At 24.4% G+C, this 19,540-nt stretch overlaps 1 protein-coding gene across 1 annotated transcript in view; it reads right to left on the bottom strand.

Annotated features, from left to right (window-relative positions):
* Positions 1 to 2,147: 2,147 nt before the first annotated feature.
* Positions 2,148 to 19,540, bottom strand: part of LOC112591947 (CD151 antigen) — a 40,803-nt gene continuing 23,410 nt past the window's right edge. Inside the window, exons 2-7 of the mRNA XM_025335911.1 lie at positions 7,615 to 7,701; positions 6,547 to 6,738; positions 4,367 to 4,537; positions 4,194 to 4,289; positions 3,224 to 3,358; positions 2,148 to 2,863 (exon numbers count right to left, since the gene is read on the bottom strand). Of these exons, the coding sequence (XP_025191696.1) occupies positions 2,816 to 2,863; positions 3,224 to 3,358; positions 4,194 to 4,289; positions 4,367 to 4,537; positions 6,547 to 6,738; positions 7,615 to 7,692 (720 nt within the window). The 5' untranslated portion in view covers positions 7,693 to 7,701 and the 3' untranslated portion in view covers positions 2,148 to 2,815. The remainder of the gene's footprint in view (positions 2,864 to 3,223; positions 3,359 to 4,193; positions 4,290 to 4,366; positions 4,538 to 6,546; positions 6,739 to 7,614; positions 7,702 to 19,540) is intronic.

Below are 19,540 nucleotides of genomic sequence, written 5' to 3'. Positions count from 1 at the left end.
ATTAATGAATTCATTTTTTATTTTTACGAATTTTGTTTTTGCTCTCCTGAACATTTTTAAAATTGTCGTTTACGCCAATTAGACTTGTAGCCGTCGATATATCATAATAAAATAGTATAATCTAATACTAATATAATAGCATATAATATACATATAATCCGAATTTGACATCTAGTATACTTATCTATGAGATAAACCGATCGCTTCAACAAAAAGTTTAGAAAAATTAAATTTTGTTGATTTTGCAATAAAAATGTTCGAATAATCGAATATAATATTTGATTATTTTAACTTTCTAACAGATAACATTCGAATACTTTTCATTCGCGCTCATAATATTCGAAAAAACGACTCAATAACCCCTCGCCAGTGTGTGCTGTGTACAGGCGTTGATGCTTGATACGAGTATTAACTTGTATTGTTATTTCAATTTAACGATAAAAAAAAAAAAAAAAAAACACTATCACATCTAAAAACAAAAAAAAGTACATTTATAAAGTATACGATTATCAGATACCTATGGTAATATTAATATTACCTAATTACTTGGTTTTGCTTTGAGGTTTGACATTGCTGTCGATATGAATACAAATTAAAACAAATAAACGTGTTTTGTATGTTGTATACACATACATAATATATATATAATTTATTTTAAATTAACGTAATAAGTTATAACTAATAAATAATTTACAAATTACAAGAATGAATAACAACATTGTTTTAGATAGGTACATTCGTACTAAGATATGGTTAATACTACGTAAATATATTATACCAATAATGGATATATTATAATATTGATTACAATCTGTTGTATGTTATGTTAAATTTTTACCTACTGATGAAATACATAATACAGTTTTATTTTTGGAGGATGTTAAAGATATTTGTATTACACAAAAATATTTACCGAATAAAACTCCATCAAATGGATATTTATAATTATAAACACGCATAAAGTTTAAGGCTATAAATCTTTCAACGCCGGTGTATAATATAATAATTTATATAATTCATAATAGCTTTATTAATTATAACTAAAATTAAAATCAATAGGTACGAAATTATAGTTTTATGTATAATTAATAAAATTATATCCAAAAATACTGTGAGTAAATACGTCAAGTTATATAATTAAAATAGAATATTATAGTACATAGTCTACAAAAAACCATAAAAAAATAATAAAAATGTTACCAGAAATATATTACTTGAAGTAAAAAATAAACCTACAATTTCGCAATAATTATTATTATTTTGTGATTATAATTGGTAGATACTCACGTACTTAATATTAACGGGCAAGACGCGGCTACTGGAAAATTTATAATATCAATTGTTAATTTAGAAAAAAAATAATTATGATCAGTGACTGATAGGGTTAGAACTTGAAATGTCTAAGTTCATGCGACTAAAGGAATCAATCATAAATTTTAAAATACATAAAAGAAGTGAAATTTAGTGATTATTGTCAATAAGTAGATAAGTAAAATTTTATAAGAAAAAAGATTTGCAAAAACGCATATTCCTACTGTGTGGTTCAGATATTGTAAGTGGAATGTATGGCTAAGGTTTTTGAACGGGACAGTCTCGTTTTTTGTATGTGTTTTTGTTTGGTCGATTGGCGGTAATGATAGTAAACGGCATCGAGATTGTTCGATGTGCCGGGATAGATAATAAGACAATATAAAATATAAAAAATAACCATTGTGACGGACTTAGATTAATCTAATATATTTCCTAAAGTCATAGCCAGACTTATTAAAACAAATTTGTTCGAATGAAAAATATACAAGTAATTAATTGCGTTTATAATTATTCTTAAATGAAAAAATGGCGTTTATAATAAAAATAAGTTACTTATTAATAAATGTAATAAATAAATTAAATTTGTTTGTCCTTTAAAAATAAAATACTACATAAGTTTTGCTAATAATTATTAAATTAAAAAATATTTTGTTTATAATAAAAAACGATAATTTTTTTTTTTTGTTCCGTTTTGACTAAAAAAATATATGATCATTTTATATATGACTGATATCGTAATTATATGTCTTTCGTGAAACTAGAAAAGTAATTAAATTTTATAATTGGTAATTTGTCTTACTACTGTTACAAACACATATAGATAATAATAACATTATAATATTATAATATTATCATTATCCAATGATTATTTTCTTTTGACACAACACACAGTTACTCATAACTAAAGATACTAAACCATAATATTACATTGCATTAATTATTATTTATAGTGTGTGGTTTAAGGTTTTAACTTTTATCGAGTAAAGTAAAAAGGTTTTTTCTTTATTAACTTAAAAAAACTAGGTAATTAGTATTCATTTTTAATTTAACGCTTAAAAAACGTACAGGACGTGGTGCTGTTCAGATACCCTAAAAAAGAGTTTGGCGCACGTTTATGACATATTATACTCGTATAGGTGAAGACGTATAGTGTAGTACATATACATGTTTACGTCATATACCCATTGTGTTTTTTTTTTTGAGTTGTTAAAGTAAATTAATTAACTAAATAGTATATAATATTATGTACTTAATTATCTACATTTTATACAAATCAAAATGTTGAAATATTTTAAATTTGTCACCGACACATATGCGACGGTACTACAAATATATATGGTGTATATATTTACTGCTGACTGATAGTCGATGATGGTGATTTGATTCTTATGGCAAACGTGTTGAAAATAATTTACATGATTTTTTTTCCTATTTAAATTACTATTTTAAAATGGTTTTCCAAGACGATGATCTCTTTATTTATCTTTAAATGTCAGCTATAATTCTAAACAATCATCATGAACAGTGCACACGAAAATGCCAATCCAAATAACTGAAAAAGAAAAAAAGAAAAATGTAACAGTAATAATTTTTGTGTCTTATAAAGGAGTGGTAGTAGTAGTAGTAGTATTATCTTTATTTCTAAGTATATACATTTATTTGCGTCTAAGAAAAAAATAAAATTATAGTTTAATACTGATTAAAAATACTTAATTTTAAAACTAGTTTGTTATAAATTGTCAATAAATTTATCTGTTGAAACTTTTAAGTGATTATTTCCAGTTTGCTACACATTCCCCTATGTGGTGTATTAATTGAAATAATAAAAATTATGTATATTGCATAGTTACTTTGTGCCTATATATATTATTTATGTTTTATATGTTTAAATTTTAAAATATTTAATACGTACTAGAAATAGTGACACAGCTATACCAACGGTTCCAACAGTAGTTGCATGGTCTTTCATAAATGCAGTGGTCACATTTAGGCAGCCAGTATTGTATATCTGTAGACTCGCTTGGAAACTCAGATTGCATGGTTGTTTCTAATAAAAATTGATGATGATTATGTTATTAGTGATGTATAATTATGACAACTGAAGGCTAAGACCCAATGGGTGCATGTCCCTAAACCGCTCGAAAAGCAAACTTAATTTTTAAATAAACCTCCGTTTATTGACCGACAGTAATAATTGAATAAAATAATAGGTAATTATTATGAAATCAGTAAGAAGTCTAATGACTGATAAGTTCGTAATGGTATTATCACGAATGAAAAGCAACACTGAGATAATTAATATTTAAACTTTTTCTAGTAAATATAATAAAAGTTGTTAATACAACTTTTATATACCTAAATTATAAACAACCAAACCTAACTTATACGATATCATGATACATAGGTAGGTATATTATTTTACAAGTGTATTTCATATAAAGTTGAATAAGTCATTAGTAATAGACTAATGATTATACATTACACTTAGGTATGCATCATAGGGCATAAAAAATAGAAAAAATAAATATTTCTTCAAGCACAATGCAAATCACACGTTGAATGCAGCAATATTATATTATTTTTTGAATTTAAAAGTATTATTACTTAGGTAAAAAAAATTTTGAACTTAAGTAGGTAGCAATCTTAAATACGAATGACAATTATTTTAATAGATGGTTACGTTTTATATACACGTTCAAAGTAAATTGAAAACACTTTAAAATTTATCTATAATTTTGAAAGCTCTGCAAACCTTCAACTCACTACTGTCCATTATCTCCAACATTTTTACATTACTTTTTTTTTTAAATAATTGAAAGGTTAATTTTATACAAATTTACACGGTACACAGTGTTATAAACTGTATAACATCTAAGGATTACCTTTCCGTTGATCTCTTGACAACAGCTGCTTGGAATGATTCCGCCGATCCTGTGTTGTCTCCAGTCATCGTAGCCCGTAACGCCACAACAGTGGAGCTAAAACGAGAAAAGGATATATTTACAAAAACGGTTTTCATGAAAACGTTGCCAATGTTTTTCCAGTCTCGACTTACTCCTTCCTGGAGGTCGTCCCATGCTCTAGTTATGGCCCGGTCATCGCCGTAAAACCTTATGGTCCTGAGCATCTCTTGTTGCATAGTCGTCTGCACTCTTTGCCGGAACATGTAACATAATATTCCTCCAACGAGCATCACAATGAATATAATGAACAGAATTATGAAATACTATAGGAAAATACAATAAAATCGATTAATAATTACAAATATGTTGACAGTTGAAAATAATATAATATATAACTTTTATTTATTTGTGCTGACATTTAGTTTAACGATGTTCACATACCAGGGGAACATAGGAGTATTTTTAAACAGTGGGAAGCTTAACTTACTGATAATGTTTCTATTTCCAACAATTTATACTAAGTTCTCGAAAAGTTTATAAGTTCGAATTTTTACAAAATACGTACCTACCTCAAAGTAACAAAAATATATAAATTGTTTTGTATATAAATATTCATAACATTGTTTGTTTTTATACCTTAAGTTTAATTTTTTTCTAAAATAATACAAAATTCCTGTATTATTTATTTTTCTGGAAATTAAATAGCTATTTAACATTAATTTTATATGAGTGATTTAAGTTAAAACTTTGATGACAATGTGCATTATAACAACTCATTTTTAATTGGGAACATTCTACTTTTATTTAATTTATCATTGTATTTATACAATGAAATTTTTAAAATATAATTTCATTGTATTTATACAATGAAGTTTTTAAAATATAATTTTGAGTTATTATGCAATTTTAGAGTTGTTTTAATTTTGTTTTAAATAGGTTTTTAATATATTATATTTTATCTTGATCAAAAGGTGTGAAGATTTAAATCAAAATTATTCAAAAGTTCTTTTTATAGAAATTAAAAACATCGAAAATAAATAAGCACAATTTTTTATTTATAATATAAGTTTATAAAGCTGAAAGTCAAAATTTATAAATCACATACTTTTGTAAATTATTTAATAGTTAAAAAACTATTAAATTTTAAATTTAAATTACTTAGGCATGAAAATGTATTTCTAGGTTTTTCATACTTATTATTACAGAAATCTAATAAAAAGAAAATTAATAATTTTTTTATGATTATTCCAAGGTAAAATTTTAATAATATAGGATATTTAAGCAAAAAATTACAATTTTGTCATTTTGTAAGTAATTTAAAAAATATTATTGATCGTGACTTGAAACTTTTTATCGCTATCTATAAACTTATAATGTATACAATCGCTATGTAGCTAAAACTCAATATTTTCTTATTTTAAACTGATAAATTACTGAAACAAATTAAACTTCAAAAACATGATGACTATACTTTTTGTTTATAGTTCTATTTTCTAGGTTTTCTGATATTTGAGTGTTTATAATGGTTTTATTTATTCTTTGGTATACTTAACATTTTTAATAGTCATACTGTAGAGTAAATGAAATATAGTTTAAAGTTAGTGCACTATATAACACTATAACATTATTTGTTTACTACAAAAATGTATATTATTTAAACGCCTATGCTAACATTAAATATAAATTGTAAATTATTAAAAAAAATTAAAACAAAATATTATTAAGATTATAATTTTAAAATGAATGTATCATTAATAATTATTGGGTACTAATGACTTATTAAAGACTCAATAGATCGTAACTCATATTTTTGGTTATTTTAATTTTAATTTTTATGCATCTTAACATAAATAGGTATGTTGTTTTTTTTATTTTTGAAGGTCAAAATTCATAAATTCGTTAAACTAATAAATTATATAACTTTCAGACACTTTAAATTCCGTCCAAAAATTGTCACTTACTAATAAGTATTTATAAATTACAATCTTTAAATACACCGTAATCAGTAAATTAAACATTCTTAAAAATTAAGTAGGAAACAAGATCTTGTATTAAATATTTATGTAAATTGTATATGTAATATGTATAAATATGTGATATACTAAAAATTCACTAATGAACTAATCAAACGAGAATTTATTATTTAAATTATGGTTTTTAATTTTTTTAAACTTATTTGTGATTTTAGAAGTAATGGGGTTACGGGTTGATGATATTCGTTTATAACTAACCACCTAATACAATTAATAAAACTTTATGATAGCTTATTATCACATAAATTTGAAAATAAAAAGTTGTGTGCGTCTTAATTATATGTGAATGCTTTAAATACCGTTAGTAGCATGCACTTGACTTCTTTTACAGCGCCGGCACATCCCAAGAATGACAGAAGTGACAATAGAATACCCGCTACGATTAATATGTACACTGCTCCTGTGAACAAGTTGGTGCCCAAAAGCTCTTTGATGAACGACTTATCGTATAGTGTATACACTGATATGGCCACCAATACAATTCCTCCAATCTGCAAACAAATTTAATTTTAATTTGAATGTATAATATTGACTATAGTTATGCACATTAAATAGTTGAATACTCACTATGTCCAAAGTCTAAGGTAACAATACATAGCATGGTGTATATACAAATTATTAAAGTGTATATTATTATTATATGAATTTTCTAATTGAATGAAATTGGAAACGTATTGTATTAGATATTTAGATAAAAATACGTTAAAAATTCATTTGATAAGTATAAAAATTATTATTATTGTTTTTATGGTAATATTTAACTTCAGATTTGAATATAATTAAATATTTTCTAACAATTTTAGTATAACTCAAATTTTCAAAGCAATTTAATTAAATAATTTTTTTTTTTTAAACACAGTTAGTTTAGTTAACATATAAAAACAATCAAATTTATGTTTATTTTTTAAACTATAATGTGAAAATATTTCTATTTGTTAAATAGAATTAACTACTTTACAAAGGTTAAATAATAATTCTGCTTAAAAGATGAGTAGATATCTATAGTGTATATTATATGTTTACACGGTAATACAGTAGGTACTATCAAATTTCGTGGGTCTTAAACTTAAAACTTCAACTTATTCTCGTTAAATTACTATTTAAATTACATAATAAAATAGTGATTAGAAATTGGAACAATTAAAATATTTTTTTAGTGTGTAATTATTAAAAACATTGTCTTTTTTTTTTTGAATTTTCGAATTTTTATCAAAAAAATATAAAATATGTTATCTTTAATTTTTGACATGCATATTTTATTGTAAAGTATACCTTTAATATTAATAAATGTTGGAAAATAAGAAATTTAGGTTTTTGTTTAAATGATCATTCTAATTTGTAACCAAAATGAATATTGTATAACTTACGAATATGACAAAATTTGACAAAAACATGCTGTACTTGACGATGGATCCACACCATTCATCTTTAGAACCGAACCCCATTTTGGATTCCTGTTGAATTTAAAAAACATAAAATTATTAATATCCGTTATTGATGTAATCAATCATTTTATATATATTTATATGACATATCATTTAGGTAAAGATAAGTAAATAAGTAGGTATAATAAGTTAACGGATATACTTATACATAGCTTAAAAATTTTTTTATTTTAATTTTAATTTTTCATATATAAAAATGTTTTATTTTTTACTCATAGTTTATAATTAGTTATCTATAATTTTCATTAGCTTCTAAAAATAAATTTTAAAAATTGTTAAGTAAATAAATTTCGAATGAATAATAGAATGTTTAAGAACAGATGGTTATTGTTAGTTTTTCACTAATTATCGAACTCATTTGGTATATTTATAACAATATTTTGAATCGAATGTCTGCTGTATATTGATAAGATGTATATCCGCATTTACAACATTTACTTGTAAACTGAAGTATTTGGGATTAGTAGTCAATCATAGTCAACCATGGAGGCGAAATAGCCCTCCACCGGAAAAAAAAAATCGAAGAACTTAATTATTCTAGTCTATGATAAGTTTATATTCAATGATAAATTTATTTTATATACCTACTACTAAATCTAAGCTGTCATTTTAAATACAAATCACTAATATTTTGAATAATTTGACAAAAATTATATAACTGTTTCCGAATTACGATTTTCCATTATCAGGTAAATTTTCTTGACAACCTAAATTAAAAATCTTTAGTTAATATTATTAGGTTCATATCCATAATTTATAAACTAAGACTAAATTATACTTTTTAATTTAATTTATTAAAATTAATTAATTTCTCATACTTTTGAAACATTTACTTTTTAAATTATATTTAAAAATATCGATGCTTAATAATTATTTGATTGATGATTTTCTTAAAGAAGAGGTAGAGTTAATGTTTAAAGTAGTTAAAAAGTTTGGTTGATAATATTTTTGTATAAATTAAATATTTAAAATTAAATAATATTCAAACTATCGATTTATTAAATTTATTGGAGACATTTCGTGTATTAAACCGTTAAATATCTGCTATGAGAGGACATTTAAGTGATAGTTTAAAAATCGGAAAGTAATTTGAGTAACGTTTAAAGGAAAAACAAATTGTGAATAAATTTGTGTAAATCCTCTATTTATGAAACAATAAAAATAATCTTTTTTGATAATTCATTGTTTTAAGTAAAACAAAAAAATGTATTTAATAAATTACACATTTATCTAACTATACAGTCAAGTAAATACATAATTTGTGAAATTTCAAGGTTTGGCGAATCGGTTAATTATTTTATTTCCAGAAAACAAATTTGAAAAAAAAATAAAAAAACGATCTTCAACGACAAAATAACGTTCAGGGACATTCTTCAAGAAAGCGGCGTCAGCTATTATTTATAATAATATTATACAGTTCGTGCCTGCGCCGCGAATCGACGACTGCAATGACGAATTGACGAAAACAATCTTCCGCGTTTTAACGAGAAAAAAATAACTAGATTGTTTTCATGGCCTCCTCGAGGTCTTTGAATTTATCAAAATAATTAATATTACCACCATTCTTAATTGGTCGATAGTCGTGCTTTGATATTTTGAAGGAGTTAGCCTGTAAAATATAGATTTACAATGATATTTATGTCAACTTTCTACTATCTGTTGTACATTTTTATAAGCCAACATAGAAGTACAGCACAAAATTTTAAGCTTATTTATATAGAAACGAGAATAGTAGAGGACAGAAAAGGGGGTTAAGTGACTGAAGTACCCCCTTAGATATTGTGTTTCTTGTTTATTAGTCAGCTAAATTAAAAGTTATTAAAATGAAGTTTAAAATATTTATTATAATCTTTAATTGTACTTAAAATATTCTAACGTAGTATAAATTATATAGTTTATCACTTTTAAATTACCAGTACTTAATTTATGTATTTATGTAATAATATGACTTGAAAGTGTATACTCTTACCTTCTTTCTTTTAGAAATTATATACGCGCTTCTAGCAATTAAAAATCTGCACCGCATATAAAGTATAATGTAGTGGAAATTGATTATAAAAACTTTTAAGAGACCTATAAAATTCGTCGTTATAGACTGTAGGATTAAAGAAAAGTAATTATAATTTTTAAAACGTATAAACAGACATTTTGAATACTTAAAACTTTACTAAAAAAATCTGACTAACCAAGACTTAAATAAAAGACGATATGATTTATCAGCTTTACTGGATTATCTCAATTATTATTAGCTATATGAAAAAATTATATCAATGTGATCACTAAATAATAATAATATTATTATATATGATACAATCAAGTTGTTTAATTAGTTTCGACGTTAAAACGTAAAACGTAATTGCTTTTATGATCATAAAGGTATTTTAATTCAAAAATAGTAGAACCAGTGGCGCAACTTGATAATAAGGGGCCCATGTGAAAATTTCTGGACCGGGGCCCTTACCTAATAATAAAAATGAAAAACAGTCATACCTTGTTACCTTTTAATATATTTTTTTTAAATATCGTTTTCTTGTATACAATAGTTAATATAATTTATTATAATTAATGTATTTAATATTATTAGTTATTATTTTATATATATATATATATATATATATATATATATATAAGAATATAGTAGGCATATGGTATATGAGATTTTTAATCTGGGGGCCCCTCAAGACCTGGGGCCCTTGTGAATTGCACACACAACACTCCCGATAATTGCGCCACTGAGTAGAACAGTACTCAGGACTGTCATAGTTTAGTTACTTTATCAGTGCCGATATAATAGTCAATATAGTTATAATAGATTTACACTGTAATTATAGTTTACTCATTTAATGTCCTACATTAAATAATATTATTTATTAGACATATTTGTAACAATTTATGTAGAATTTATGAATTTAATATAATAAATGCAACATCAGAAGCCGAGAATCGAGTAGATAATATAAGTGTTAAAGACATTATAGGATCATTAGTATCATATGATAAGTATGTAACAATAGTGGAAAAATCCGCATGTCGTATGTATTCACAATTATTAAAAGGCACTATCTAGTTACGTGTTTTTTCTATAGTTCGTCTTGTAAAATTAAAAAAAAAACAAATTAATTTAATTTTATGTATACATTTATTATGCTTTCCCAACGATTAAAAAAAATTGTAATTAATTATAAGTTAAATGTACCACAATCTATAATATATTAATTGCCAGCGAATATAATACTCGTATTATAAATAAATTTATATTATTGTAAATAGAACACTATATTCTGCAATTTGAATTAATATGTTACAATGAATTATGAAATATATACATTTATATATTTATACATAAATTACTGTAGGGCTTATAATTTAATCACATATAGGTATAATATATTATGGAACGTTTTTAGGATTATTGTCTACCTAAACTATGTAAGATTGTCTAATAAATAAAAAGTCAAAATTAGGATATATAATATATATACTTTGTACCTGTATACAAAGATAAATTAACTATAGGTATAATATGTAATATGTAGGTATACGTATATTATGTAAGTTAATTATTTTAATCAAACAGTATTCACTATTTCAAAATCTATTAATGTTTTTGAAAATATTTTTTTATTTAATTTCCAGTCAAAATAAAACAATATTAAAAAAACCATATTGTTTAATATTTTTCGGAGTATTTCGATACATGAATAATCTAAATTCAAACAAGTAGTGAATGAGTTAACTTAAAAGTATTCAAAGTTTAGGTAGCAAGTAGAGTGGTATGCAATGATACCTTGCAGCATGTTAGCATGTTGCTATTACTCCACTTATCAAAGCTTTAAATACTCTGAAAAATATTTACTTCAGAATATGAAATTAAAAATGTGTTATCATTCAAAAATGTAAATAACTTAAAAACTTATAGCGATAAAAAATATTAATTAACATATATTTTTAATAAAAATAATGTTTTATTTTAACTGGAAATTACCTAAAAATAATATTCTAATAAATTTTGAAATAATGAGTATTTTTTGATAAAAGAATCACCCAGTATGTGTATACATTTGAGTATATGACGTACTGTACGTCTGTACCTGTAATTAATTTATCTTTGAATACATATCTTACCTTATTCTTAATTTATTATTATGATAAATATAAAAAAAAAGTTTAAATAATGAAAAATGACAAATTTTAGCAAGCACAATTTTGAGAACATTAAAATCGGGAAATTTGGGCGTCCAAAATGTAATTAATTGATATTTAACAGAAAAAAAGCTTATCCTTTAAATAATGATTCAGAAAAAAATAGTAAGTAATGTTTTACAATAACCTATCACATCTACCTATATGAAAGTCTACAATCTGTCTAATTAAATAAACATATCTACTGTGAGTTTTTAAGAATCTTATTTTTTCTTGGTATAGATACCCCAGACACGTCCTATAATTAATGAATTTAAATATTGGTATATGGTGAGTCCATGACAGAATCGACTGTATAATATTCAAGTAGGTATGTAAAAATAAAAACAATTTAATTAAAGAGCGTGAGATTTTTGATATCAAAAAAATTACCAAAATGATTTTCATATATATATTTTATAAAGCATACATTATATGTAAAACAGTTATTAGTAACAATTAACAATTTCGGGAGTAGGTTGTATATGTGTTTTTGTTTTTATATTACATAATATACCTATACTAAGTAATTAAATAAATAACTAAATGATTAACAGGAAAATAATATGTTAAAATCCTCAGTGGTTGGTGGGTGTATAAATATTTTAATTTTGCTTTACTTAAATGTATATGACTTAGCCCTACGTATGTACAATGTACATAGTAATAAGTACCTATGTTTAAAGTGTTGAAACCAACTTCAATTATTATTATTTAATGCTTATTTGCATGGCATATTTCACTAATATATTAATAATTGTATAAATACTGTCGTCCGCTATACATTATTACCACTGGAACGATTTATAATTTAACATTTTTTGCAAAGTCACAACTTAAACATAATATAGTTATTAGTTATAGCTTATGACATTTATTACTACATTTTACTTTACCGTAGGTTAAAAATCACTAGCTTGACTAAACTTCATGAACAAAATCATCAATGTATGCACCACTAAGACATAAATCACGCGCTTTAGAGAATATGCATCCTTCAGACTTCAAATATTGAAAGGAAAATTTTTCACACATATATAATTATATCAACTGTATAAAATAAATACATAACACCAAACTCGATAAATTTTGAAATTTTTTTTAGCAAGACGCATGTCGTAACAAAGACAAAAATATCGTGTTTGTTATGTATTAAAATAAATGCAATTTAATATTATATTATGTAACGTACCTTATTCGAATTCAACACTATTACGATAATTAAACCACACGGAAAAAAAATTACTATAAAATTATAAGTGGTATTGCTATTTTTTAGTTACTGTTCCTAATTTAATTTAGTAGATATTACTAACGTAACGTAATTGAAATATTTTAGATATTAGTACTATTATTTAGTTACAATTACTATTTTGTCTTAGTTGAGATTTAGAAAAAAAACCTTGGTGTATTTTCTATAAATATTAGTCTTTTTAATAATAACTTATAGTGAAACAATTATTTATTTTCAAAACTCCAGGAATTACCAATGTTTTTGTCATCGTTGGTTCTCTTCTTTTCCCGCAAAATAATGGCATTACGTAATACGTATATCGTGCGTCGGCCAATACGTTTTGTAAATTATAAAAAATTGTGATATTAGTTTTTTAACTACTAATTTTAATTTTTCTAATGATGAAATACCATTTATCTCTTGGGTAACAATATGAGTATAGTTATAAATGCTAATGAAAATGAAAATATGTTACCATAATTTGGACTGATAAAACATATATTTATTACAGATGTTAATCAACCTTTGCAATATTTTAATTATTTCAAACCAATTACTTTGATGAACATTATCAAGCCGTTAATTTTACTTCTAAAGATAAATATATTTGTATGTATTTGGAACCATTTTAACCAGAGGTTATACGAAGTTCATGTATCTGGCTCAAATTCAATTTTCATTCCTTTATAATCAACTTATTTTATATATATATATATATATATATATGTTTTGTTTTTATACTTTGCATTATGGCAATAAAGTAAGCCTATGTCTTATTTTTATTTATAGAAATAATTTCAATTAAAAGATCTTTATTTATAATACATTTATATTTATTTTATTCATAAGTATCTATATTTTATTATTTATTCTTTAATATATCCTTATTCTACTTCATATAGCTATGACTTATGAACCAATGACTAATAGTTTAATAACTATTGTAGTTATTATACTATAGAAGTATTTATCAACAAAAAATAGTTTTTGTATCTAAATATTATAACTATAACTATAACAAGTAATTATTTCCAAGAAAGTAACTATAATTGTAGTTGGATATTCATATAGTTTATATAAATTATAATCAAAATAAACAACTATTTAAATAAAGCTACTTTAATTATAGTTGTTGTTATTAATTATGATAGCAGGCTTTATTATTTATTTTAGTTAAAATAGTCATTATTTTGTAGTTTTGTAATACACTTATAATACGTATTGCTATTTCAACTAGTAAGTGTTCAACCAAATCGTATAAGCAACTTTGGTCAATTTTATAGCTGTCCCCCGGTAAACTATGTTTTATTGCTGGAATAAAAATAAATTCTGTTAATTGAACTAAATTTTGTTTTCCATGGCATAATAGCAATACAAAAATAATAAGCACATATTTTAAAATAATGATGTATATTCAGAAGGAGAATTAAATAGGTACTCGTATAATATTATTTGATGTAGAATGAAATGCATTTACGCTTGTTTAAAATACGCTTATAAAAGTCATGCGCGTTTGCAATCGCCACTCGAATCCTTGAAATTAGCAAAAATCCTCGTTCGTTTATGTCGTACAGAGTTTTCATTGCCACGTTCACTTTTATTGCATTGTGGGTAGGGGGTACATTGTTTATACTTAAATAATGATGATTGACGAACCTTTATAAAATATATAAAATTTTATTGTGTTGTTCGCCTACTAATATTAATAGCTAAATATAATAATTTATAAATGATATATCTATTACAAATATTTAAATAATAAATTACTATATTAGAAAATATAAAGTTCATAAAATAATTATATGGTAGTTCATGGATTAGGTTAGATGTAAATATTAGTTAGTGAGAATTACAGCAATAAACTTGAATTTTCTGTTATAGGCTTTTTCACATTTTCACACTTGTATGTGACGATGCATGAAAATTGCAACAGTAATTATATTTGGTACTTACTTATAAACGATTCTTATGAAATAAGGTTTTATTGCCCAATAATAAATAGAGTTCTCGTGATTTAAACTTTTTTTATATTTTAATCGATATATAATTTAAAAATTAAAATTAAATATACATTTTAAAATTAATTACATCACGTATTTTAATACAACGATATTTTTTATGCCACAAAACAAAACAATCGTGGTTAGATACAAACATTTTTACAGCATAATATAAATTATTTGTTATTTGTTTTTACTATAAAACAGTTCGAAATAATCTGCACAATACCAACTTAAATAGATTGATAAGCGTACTATAAAGTCCCGTTTACACAGTAAAATATTTTAAAATATGTGAACTATGTGAGTCTCATTAAAATTAACAACTAGAGTCGAACAGAAAATAGTTATCCAAATCCTAATTATTTGTACTTGGTTGTGTATATTATGAAAAAAAAACATCAACATTTTATGTTTTTAAAATATTTAAACTATTATCGATTAAAATGTTTATTTTATATTTCTTACTATATTAAAAAATATAAAATTTAGTTTAATAGAGTTTAAAATATAGGTATCCAATTACTCCAACGAAATTAATTAGATTATAATCTCTAATTTTGTTTAAAATACATTCAGAATTTACTTATTAAAAAACTAAAAATTCCATTTGTATAGTGCGTAATAGATATACAAGTTGTATCTAGTTGTTACTGCTGTTAGTTTTTAATATGAGAGAGTTTTGAGTAATGACCTATTATCAAGCTTTAAGGCAAGTGCATTGTCTGTTTTTTCGATGTTTCAATTTAAAAACGAGATATGAGTATTATATAAAAATGCTCATATTGTGTTTAAAAAAAATATGTATATATATATATATATTTACGTATAAAAATATAATTGACATAAAAACAGATAATGTTCTTGCGTCATTATGTTTGATAATAGGTCGATTCACTGTAGTTTTAAAACTAACAACAAAATGTTAAAATCTCTAAAAACTTAAATTTAGGGTAATTGGTTAATTTTATAGTCTGTAATTATTACATGAGTCTGTTTGCTTGATTGACGGTCTTTTACGTATGTGTACATCACTATGGCTTCATTAAGATTTTGAAAGTTGGTTTACAGGAATAATAAATACTAAATTTTAGTATGCAATTTGTATGAATTACGAGTACACTTCGACTTTTAATACGTTTTTACAGATGATGATCTGGGTGTTAATTACGTGTACTTAAAAAATGTCGTCACCTCAACAACATCACCAAGAAAATTTGCAGTGGTTTCATTTTTTAATGCGTAGGTGCTTTATAGTTCATCGCGTGTGCAATGTTTATAGTAAAATATTTATAATGCCTACATAAATTATTAAACGGGGTAAATAATGTTAGAAAGTTATTATTGATTACTGCAGTGTCATGGTTATTATATTTTTTTTCCGATTTACCTAAAATCGAAATATAAACTTTACAATTATTATCGTTTACGTGTTTATTATGTTATACAAACTATCTAAATTAGCCAATTCTTATAAAAATTAGCTGTTTTATGTGTATAATTCAATAGTTGAATTATTGGTCTCCATAAATATATTCAATATTCATAAGTACATACTTAATCATTTAAAAGCTCAGGAGAAAAATTATATTTAAATAGTAGATACTAGATACATTTAAACTATGCAGATATTTTATAGCTGTCGTGTATGAGAATAATTTAAGCACGACTTTAGACATTTCAAGTTACTATATGTATGATGCACTTACATAAAATGTATATTTTTGTTCTTTCTATCCAACGTCGACTAATATAATTATTGTATAAATATTGTTAAACATCGAGTTAATCAGTTCACTGCGGCAGACTATTTTTAATATTTACACACAGACAGGGTTGGGCAGTATCTAAGATACGTATCTTCGTTACAATGAAATTGTGTCAAGTATTTAGTATCTCGGATACATTTATATGAAGTGTCGAATATCTAGTATCTCGATACTCCAAATCCAAATATCTAGTATCTAGTATCGTAATACTGATTTTTTAGTATCTTGTCCATACGAAATTATTTTGTCCGTGCCTATATTGGATATATCCACGTGCCTATATCCATATCCGTAATCTATACGACTGTACACAGTACATAGTTCATTGAACTATTCATACTTGTACACTGTATGTCTGCAGTATAGTCTACCTTTCGCGTGACCGATGACGGCGATAAAGTAAGTAATGAATACGATAAAATTAGTAGATCTAGATAATTACGAGTGTACGACAAGTATTTTTTACACAAACATTGTAGGCTACACAGTAATCAGTATACACACTAAAAGTCAACATTGTGTACCTTTGACGAACGTTTGCAGTATCCTTATAATATATTAATATGTCTAAAGTACAAAATAGTTTTTTTAGTCCATTCATTTTAGATGGAAAATATTTTAAAATAAAAAACTACCTAAGACAGAAACTGAAAATATTAAAGCAGAATGTGTTCGCTGCATTGACAAAAAAAACAAAAACAAATAAAGCGGCATTTTAAGATCCACATCAAATTTTCGCAATTTTTTGTGTATATATATAAAAAAAAAAAAAAATCCTATGAGTAATTTTTTCAAATGTATCGGGCATCTAAATATTTAAAATGTAAGTATCAAATATCTAGTATCGAGATACTGATTTTTAAGTATCTTGCCCATCCCTGCATACAGATTATAATATTGCTACAGTATTTGGTATATAATATGTTTGGTCACATAAGTTTTAAATTGTCTGTTTGGGCGTCTGGTTTGTGATGTGTACAATAATGTAGGCTTATGTTTTGATTAGCACACTTAACTGTACTCATATAACTCGCGTATGTATTATTATATATTATTATATATCACCAATAACGCAGCATGGCGTACATATCCATCTACGTGTTTCGATATACCTTTGATTTGGACAAATTTTTACAATTTAATATCCCAAAAATAACAAAAAAAGTAATTTACAATGCTATTATTATTTTAAATTCTGGGCGGAGCGATGAAAGTGTTGATTTTTCTTTTGTGTATAAATACACGATAAGCTGTCAATAAAATGTTCTAATTTTCAAAAATGAAATAAAAATATTTTTTTACAATCGCTTAAAGTTAGATTTTGGACAATATTTATAAAAATTGAGGATATTAGTAAATTATTTGTAGTTACAAATTCATAAAAATGTTCGTCTTTATACCTAAGATTTGAAAGTTTAATATAAGGTACTTTATTAGTTGTTCAACTTATATGTGAAAAAAAATTCTATCAAAAATCCAAATTAATTTTTTATGAGCATTTCAAGTTTAAATATTTACGACACTCTATACTTATTTGTCCATAAAATAATTATTTTTCTTCAAATAGTTTATGATATTTTATTGCATTTCAAAAAAAAAAAAATATAATGATAATATATATTTGAAATTTTTGCCAAATGTTAATATATTTATTTACATTACACGATAAAATTTTTAAAATTTTTTACTCTTTTTGAGTTACTTATGTTATAAGAAATTGTAATTTTTAATTTTCATAAATATCGATAAATTTTATTTGCTGGGTAGAAATGCTTGAAAATGTAAAACAAGATCCCATTAAAGATATTTTTATAAGTGTATAAAAGTATTAAAAATACAAAAATGTACATGAAAACTTTTCTATTTGTATCCAAGTTTTTAAATTTCAACATAAGACTCCTCGTAATTAATTCATACTAAATAAAAAAATATATTCAAAGATAATTATAATTTTTATTGAAATGTAAAAATTTGAATGAAATGAATATGATAAATAACGATGTTAATTGTTTTGTCATAAATTAATTTTTTGATTTATTTATAATTTATTATTGAACTTGATCAAAATAACTGACTAAGATCCGTACTTTTGTTATGGTATAATACAAGACAATTCCTAAACACTGTAATTGATAAGTAGTAGGTAAGGAAAGAATTTTAAATCGTTTCGTAGTAAACGTAAAGCAATTATTAATACCTCTGAATTTTAATTTTATGCTTGGATGACGTTCGATTAGAACAAGTTTATAAGCATCATTTCATAGTGTCCCTAGCAATTGCAATCCGAAAGTACGTTTATGAATATTACACCCATAGTCAATATAGGGTCTTGCGATCGGCCAAATATCGGTCACAATCTGTAGGTATGTAAGTATGTTGACAATAGGTATATTATTTGTATGCGTAATCATTCGCTCTAACTCACCTACACTTCAAGTTTAATATCGTGACCTATAATGAGTGTAGTGTATTATATGTGTAATATAAAAGCCGAACGACCACACGAGGCAAGAAAGTCCTTGGAATGGTGCCCGTCTCTATATAAGACGTAATAACTATTGCCGTCGCTGCGGCTCGAAAAACCGAATCAAACGAAAAAAAATATATTAAAAAAAAGTCATAAAATCTCTTATTGCTGCCGGGCAGTAACAATCAAATCTCGG

This window comes from Melanaphis sacchari, unplaced genomic scaffold, assembly GCF_002803265.2.
Source record: "Melanaphis sacchari strain LSU unplaced genomic scaffold, SCAv2.0 Contig14_pilon_pilon, whole genome shotgun sequence".
Classification (NCBI taxonomy): domain Eukaryota; kingdom Metazoa; phylum Arthropoda; class Insecta; order Hemiptera; family Aphididae; genus Melanaphis; species Melanaphis sacchari.
Note: the sequence above shows the minus strand (reverse complement) of the source record. Positions and strands in the feature narration are given on the sequence as shown.